The 8,056-nt window shown below is 36.3% G+C and overlaps 1 protein-coding gene across 1 annotated transcript; it reads left to right on the forward strand.

The window, feature by feature from the left end:
• Nucleotides 1–648: 648 nt before the first annotated feature.
• On the forward strand, nucleotides 649–4,146 carry LOC140861249 (transketolase, chloroplastic-like). Its single transcript, XM_073264242.1, has 7 exons — nucleotides 649–1,235; nucleotides 1,358–1,448; nucleotides 1,923–2,028; nucleotides 2,101–2,383; nucleotides 2,461–2,609; nucleotides 2,751–2,904; nucleotides 2,996–4,146. Exons 1-7 carry the CDS (start codon nucleotides 708–710, stop codon nucleotides 3,965–3,967), a joined length of 2,283 nt encoding a protein of 760 aa, XP_073120343.1. The 5' UTR covers nucleotides 649–707; the 3' UTR covers nucleotides 3,968–4,146.
• Nucleotides 4,147–8,056: the final 3,910 nt, after the last annotated feature.

The raw sequence follows: 8,056 nt of genomic DNA on the forward strand, positions 1-8,056 counted from the left end.
GATGTTCCACCTACCACATAGTATTCCGACAAATTTAGTCAAGCAAACACAAAACCCTGTCTCTTTCTCGTCTCTTCTATCGCCACGTACCTCTTCTTCTGCAATCTTCTTCTACTAAATATAATATAATATAATATAATGGAGAGTCTATGTTACCCCATCTGTGTAGTGCTGAATGGGGATCGGACCGTCCAATTTGATCTGCATTTGATTTGATGTGCAGAACAAATTGGACCGTTGATTTGGGGAGATAGGTATTTATTTGTTAGCATAAACTTTTTTTAATATAATATAATAATCTCTTTGTTTCATATATATTATTATTTTTTTTACATAAATCAAGAAAAAATTATTGAAAAAATAAATTTTATATAAACTTTTTATTTTATTTTTATTTAATGTATTAAAAAATAATTGCATAATTTTCAAGGTGTAGTTAATAGGGATACATTAGTAAAGAAGCGTAAAAAATATTATTAAATATGGTATATGACTATATATTCGAAACAAACAAAAAAAAAAACGTGGACAATATAATTGGAACGGACGGATTATAGTATAATATAATCATCTATTTTCTTCAATTTTCTGCGCTCTTCTTCTACTATAAGTAGAATGGACTATAATAGAATATAATCATCTTTTTTCTTCAATCATCTGCACACTCTTCTTCTACTATAATAGAATATAATCATCTTTTTGATATCATGAATCTTGTTCAAGAAACACAGAGTTTAATACTGGAAACCAACATGGCAATGGCTTCCAACCCCAATCCCCTCCTGTTCCCCCCGAAATCCACCAAGCAAGACACCAGAGCCCCGCCATTGTCGTGCAAAAGCAATCTCCTCGATCACAACAAGAAAGCTACCCATCTCTCCGCAGACCAAAGCTACAAGCTCCAATGGAAGCAGGAGCTCCGGAGAGCGTACCCGTCTCTGGAGAAAGAGATCGAATCAGAAGACGACGAAGAGAGGTTTCAGGAGCTCGTGGACAGCAGGTGCGTGGACAACTTCAGAATGCTGGTGGTTGACTCCGTGCAGAAGGCGCAAGCGGGGCACCCCGGAATGGCCTTGGGGATGGCGGAGGTTGGCTACTTTCTGTACAGGCATGTGCTCAGGTACAATCCCAAGGATCCCGCCTGGTTTGATAGGGATAGATTCGTTCTCAGTGCCGGCCATGGCTGTCTGCTTCAGTATGTTTGCCTTCATCTTGCTGGGTTTCAGTCTGTTCAGGTTCTCTGTGTTTCTTGATTTGACATTTTGATCATGCATGCTACTCTTTGTGAATATAGTTGCGATCGAATCCACCCAAGATTCAATATTTCATTTTATTCATTCTTCAAGTAATTGTTCAGATTGAAGACCTCAAACAACTGTGTAAATTTGGAAGTAATACGCCTGGCCATCCGGAGAATGTGTTGACTGATGGAATTGAAGTCACCACAGGTAACGATCTAAGATACTTAGACTGTGTTTGAAAGTAATAACTTCTGACCTTTTCCTCCACAATATTTCTAGGAAGAACTTTTTAATTTTTTGTCGCGAACACTGCCTTAATTTCAAGGCCTATTTGTCGCAGGTTTTGTCGCGCACTAGTACAAGAATTGGAGTATTACTGAAAAAATGGCACTGTTGGCATATATAACACAAGGTTCTTGAGTTGTTGCTCTAACCTCAATCCTAGAATCATGTAAATGTTTGTGTTTTTTTCTACGAAATGGTAGTGGTCAAGAACTCGACTTTTGACCAAGGAATTAATTAGTTCACTGGACTATAGAGACAATGCATTATTTGTGTGATAGATCCTTGAGTTGAGTGGGAATGGTAGTTGGAATTAGTGATCCATTGGTGATAAGCACCATTTGTTTTAGCTTGCTTTCAAGTTTTTTTAAAGGTACTGTTTTTTTGGTTAAACAACAGGGCCTCTAGGACAAGGAGTAGCAAACGCTGTTGGTCTAGCGCTCGCAGAAGCCCACTTAGCAGCCAGGTTCAACAAACCGGATATTGCAATCGTAGACCATCGAACGTAAGCTTAAAAAAAACTAAGACGTACAAAAAAACCAAGTAATTTTGAGTAATGATGCATCTGCTATCACAGATATTGCATCATGGGTGATGGCTGTGCTATGGAAGGAATTTCACATGAAGCTGCATCGCTTGCCGCACATTGGGGGCTTTATAAGCTCACATTAATTTATGATGATAATGGTAACACTATTGATGGTTCGACCAGCCTCGCGTTTTCTGAGGATATATCATTACGATTTAAGGCTCTGGGTTGGAATACGATATACGTAGATGATACTCATGGAAACATGAAATCCTTTAAAAATGCTCTGTTGGAAGCTCACAAGGAAAAACAGAGGCCAACTTTTATACGGGTATGTACAAGAGTTTTTATCATTCTTTTCATTCTTTGTTTTGGTTTGATTTTACAATACCAATGGAATGAATTTAGGTGAAAACACTTATCGGAAAGTTGTCGAAAAAGGAAGGAACTTCAAAAGCGCACCACGGTGTCTTTGATGAAGAAGATGAGAAACAGATGAGGCAGAACGTTAAGTGGGAGGATCGAGACCGGTTCCACGTGATTCCTATGATCTATAGGTGTAAATTACTGCACCTGGTGTTTACTTATGATGTATAAACTGAGATAATATGAACCCATTTGATCTCGCCCAACCCAAAGAAGCAGGGCACGCAATAAGCAAATTAATGAAATAATATCGGTTGTGTATGCCTTTGAAGGGAAATGCAGGCCCAAGGTGATCATGGAGAAGCATTGGAAAAGGAGTGGCATTCTAAATTGAGTTGTTACAAAAGCAAGTACCCAGAAGAAGCAGCAGAGTTCCAGGTTCTTCTAAATGGAGGATTGGCGCCGGGTTGGGAAAATTCGTTGCCGGTATGAATGCTCGGATCCAAGATTTGAATTTGTGTTTTGTTTCTTTCATATGAGTGAAACAGTCCCTTAATGGAGTTTTGAATTTGTTCAGACATGGTCTACATCCGACCCACTTGATGCTACGCGAGGCTACTCCGAGAAGTGCTTGAACCATCTTGCAAAAGTTCTTCCAGGCTTAATCGGTGGAAGTGCAGATCTTGCTTTCTCTAACAAAGTCTATCTACACGACCACGGTGATTTTCAGCTACCTGGCTCTCCATGGGGTCGAAACATCAGATATGGCGTGAGGGAACATGCCATGGCCGGAATTTCAAATGGTATCGCATTGCATGGTAGCGGTTTGATTCCATTTGCGGGAACCTTCCTTGTATTCTCTGACTACATGAAGAACTCAATCAGGCTATCTGCCCTAAGTCATGCCGGAGTCATCTATGTAATGACTCATGACTCGATCGGGTTGGGAGAAGATGGGCCAACACACCAGCCGGTCGAGCAGCTCGCCGGCCTACGAGCTATTCCACGTCTTCTAGTTTTCCGCCCAGCGGATGGAAATGAAACCTCCGGGGCATACAAAGTTGCTGTTGCGAATCGAGACGTGCCTAGTCTCATTGCCTTGTCAAGGCAAAAAGTGGCGGCACATGTGGAAGGAACGGATGCTGATGCAGTTGCAAGTGGTGGTTATATAGTGAGCGACAACTCGGGGCAAGATTTGCCGGAAATCATATTGATCGGTACAGGATCCGAGTTATGCCTTTGTGAAAGTAGCGCGGATGTTTTGAGGAAAGAAGGGCGGAAGGTGAGAGTTGTTTCGCTTGTGTGTTGGAGGCTCTTTGACAGGCAGCCGGTCAAGTACAAAGAGCACGTCTTGCCGCGGAGGGTAACGAAGCGCCTTAGCGTGGAGGCGAGCTATCCCCTGGGATGGAGGGAGTATGTTGGACATGAAGGCTCGATTCTTGGTGTGGAGGACTTTGGTGCCAGTGGAGCTTATTTGGACACTTTTAAGAAGTTTGGCTTTACAGAAGAGAATATTACCAGGATTGCTCGGGATCTTCTGTCCAAATAATTTACTGCATTATTGGTTTTCTAGTGATCAAATGATCATATCATTTGCCTCGGATTGTGCTTAAGTGTATTAAAGAATAAGCAATTGCATGGATTGTGTTTGCTATTTGCCCAAAGAACTACAAAAGTTGTGTTATTCTTAGTCAACCGGAAATATATGGTGATAATCTATTGGAATAATTGCCGGCATATAACTTAAATTTGATATTTCGATTTCATATGTTATGTGTAGGAGAATAGTCATCTTTATTTAATGCATTATAGACACCATTATTGGGGAAACAGAGGATATAAAGGCTCCAATTTATATGGGGGTAATGTGGTCTAAGGTTGATATCGATTCGCAACTCGTGTTTCGACGTTTTACTTGAGAGGATAAATTAAGATATATTTACGGGCTTTGGATGCATCAATTTATAACCACTTCGTTTTTGGAAGCATAAAATAACGTGCTCTACGTCACTCTCATTTAAGTTTGTATGAAAAATGCGTGAGTTTTTATACCGATTAAGAAAGTATCATAAATTTTATGAAATAATTTCTTCGTTTGTTTTATTTAACGAAGACTTTAATGAAGAAAATAGTTATACAATTAAGTAGTTGATTTAATTTTAAAAAGGGTGAATTGGTCAATGAATATAAAATATGACATCGAATATGAAATTTAGATCATATAATTGGGACGAGTGAAAAAAAAATCTAAAAGAGTGGTAGAGAGGGAACATATTTTATTTATAATAGAAATAGTGAATATACTTGTTTTTTAGTATGATAAATATAGTGTTTTATAAATAATATACCATGTGGTCATGAATCTCCTAAAACACCTCATTCATTTAGAGTAAGTTTTTTTGTGAGACGGTCTAACAGATTTTAAGATGGATCAGCGTTGTTCATGTATTTACAATATGAGTAACACTCCTGTGAGACGGTCTCATCCGTGAGACGGGTCAACCCTACCCATATTTATAATAATAAGTAATACTTTTAGCATAAATTGTAATACTTTTAATGGATAACCCATATAAGAGATCCGTTTCATAAAAATGATCCTTGAGACCGTCTCATAAGAGTTTTTGCCTTACAATATTAAGTAACATTGACATAAAAATGATACTTTTAACATATTTGTTTCAATTGAGTTGTGTCGTTTCGAGAATATTCTTATTTCAATATTCTTATTTCAGTCCATGTTAAAAGTTGTCCCCTGCCTATTCGTCTCGTGAGTTCTCTTTCACATTTGCAAAAATCTCAAATTCCTTTTTATCAACCTCATCCCGCGAAGATGAATCCAAAAATCATTCACTGCCCCGGGACAAAACAAAATACAATGACTGGTAGTTGCAAAATGAAATTTACAGAGTGGACGAATACCGTTGATTGAGACATGTTTCCTCAACAAAATTCTCCAGCAGTAGGAATAGAATATAGTCTTTTGAGGCTTTCCACAAGAATATTTTTACCTTTGGTGGTATGTATAGTTAAACTCCATATAATAAGTTTGAATGACTGGATTGAGAACATGGAGAATCCAAGCATTTTTAGATCTGATAAATATTCAGATTTAACAGTATACACACCATTTGGATTTCCCGACCAAAACCGAGCATCCTTACAACCTCTACGATTTGAGCCACGTTCATCACATGAGGTTGTCCGGAAAATGTTATTGAATCTGCTCTTATTCATTGATAGGCCTGGAATCCACGCATCTGTTTTTGCCAAAATATTAGTAGCATCTCCGATTCTCTAGCATAGTCCTTTGTTTAACAATTCACCACTCCACAAATAAAGATCGCCAAATATATGAAGGATTAGCCCGGCCCCTATATATTGTCGATCGCCACTGTAATGTCCGAGTGTCTAAAATATATACCTACCTTTCAAAACCGGCCCGCACCATCAACTAATTTGGATTTTGAATTGTTTTGCCACAAAGCTTTCTTAAAAGCCTCCAGATTTCGAAAACTCATTTCAGCATAACACTTTGGTCGACACAGTTGTCTCCATTTGCACCAGTGTATGCCTCGGCTTCCACTAGCTAGATTCTTTCATCAACCATAAATTTGCGCACTCAACTTGTTCAATCCCTTGACATAACACTTTTGGTAATTTAAAATATGACTTGATCGCATAAGATGATATTGCCTGCATAAGGTTATCACGTCCCCCCCATTGAAAAGAACTTAGAATTCCAGCCTTGTATCTTTCTTGTTATTAGCTCTCTTATGTACACAAATTGTAATCTTTTATTGCGGCAAAGAGAAAGTCGGCAATCTAATAAGTATAATTCATGACCTTTTACCTCTTCAATCCCCAACTCGATCTTGATATCAGTAATAAGTAATTGTTTGTACGTGCTGTTGAACTTGGGCTGAACGTGATCAGTACGGATTTATCATAATTAACCAGCTGTTAGGATACTCTCTCACAAGTCTTTAATAAATAGTAAATTCATCGTAATATAATTTGTATAATATGAATAAGAGTTGTTAAAAAGTACAATAAGTTGAGAATAGACAAATAAATGATTTTCATGTTACTTTAATGAATAGTAAATTCACCGTAATATACTTTTAGATTATAAAATGCGTGCAAATGATATTTGTTCAAAAATTTTGTGTTACAAATGTAAATGAATTTACAATTGTTGAAAAACATATTATGATCAATCTTATAATTTTATATCAATTAGACATTTAAAAATATAATAGAGAACTCATATAATATAATATAATTAATATTAAAATAAATGTAAGAGAAAAAAACAATATAATACATAGTGCCAAATTACCACTTATTTTACCATTACTATTGCTTCATGAAAAATAAACATATATATAATCATCTAAATAAATAAATAAATAAATAACGGTAGGTGGCTAGTTAATGATTTAATTTTAATAAAATTAAATTGGTGAGTGAGTAGGAGATGTAACATTAAATATGAAAATTCGATTATATAATTGGTACAGATGAAAACAAAATGTAACCTAAATGAGTGGTATACAAAAAATATATTTGATTTATATTCAAAATAGTGAATATATATACTTGTTTTTTAATGTAATAAATCTAGTTCTGGTGTTTTATAAATAAATAAATAATATTTCATGTGGTCAATCTCCTAGAACACCTACGTACACTCTTATGGATTTTGAGACGTATTAACACTATTCATATTTACAATTTAAATAATATTAATGACATAAAAAATATAACGTGAACATATTTGTGCTTGATTGATAAGAAAATTAGGTGTGGACTCTCGAGTTTATTTTCAAATTTACCGAGTTTGGATACATTTGGATTTTCTTGAATTTCACATTACAAAAACATAGGTAATTTTGAAATCATGGTTTTGAAAATTGTACTCGAAATTACATATTCCAAATTCCGCAAAATCTTGGGATAGTTAATTATGATTTAAGCTGGTCAAACTTGTATTTCCACCCCATGATTTTCATTGACTTGGTAATTTAATATCAAATGGAGAATTGTTATTGACTATAAAAGAAACTCATACGAACAATGTTCAACCGATCTGAGATTTTCAACATCCTCACATGCCCAAGAATGACCATTTGGAGCGAAGAGATATTAACGGATGACTCAATTATGGGCAGTCCAATACATAACAATGAACCTGAGCTCTGAGAAATGAATTTGGAATAAGATTTTTCAAATTATGACAATGCAAATATTTTTTATGATTTATTACTTGTTAATTCATGTGTGTGTGTGTGTGTATATATATATAATAACATCAAGTTTTCGATTCTAACAAACAGTCATATCATAGTATACACATACCATGATCAAACTCGTTTTACTATCGTTCATCATTTACGCAAATCTTGTCCAAACGAGGACACTGGAAGAGCAGACATGTCCTTTGTCGCAAAGGGTTACAGTTCATGTGGGCAGTCATCTTCCTCCGAATTATGAGAAACTAAACGTACTTTGCGCGTCCATGCACGAAATTTTGGGAAACGTTACATTGCATCCGAACCAAGAATTTTACTTCAATTTCTGCATGAAACCATTTCATGTTACAGTGCTTTCCTGTGATCTCCAGTGGGGCTTGTGT

This window comes from Henckelia pumila, chromosome 4 (genome assembly GCF_033568475.1).
Source record: "Henckelia pumila isolate YLH828 chromosome 4, ASM3356847v2, whole genome shotgun sequence".
In the NCBI taxonomy this organism is placed as follows: Eukaryota; Viridiplantae; Streptophyta; class Magnoliopsida; order Lamiales; family Gesneriaceae; genus Henckelia; species Henckelia pumila.

Coding starts and splice junctions, on each gene's coding strand:
- LOC140861249 (XM_073264242.1), top strand. CDS start 708: ATGAATCTTGTTCAAGAAACACAGAGTTTAATACTGGAAACCAACATG. Junction 1,236..1,357: donor CTGGGTTTCAGTCTGTTCAG/GTTCTCTGTGTT, acceptor GTAATTGTTCAG/ATTGAAGACCTCAAACAACT. Junction 1,449..1,922: donor TGGAATTGAAGTCACCACAG/GTAACGATCTAA, acceptor GTTAAACAACAG/GGCCTCTAGGACAAGGAGTA.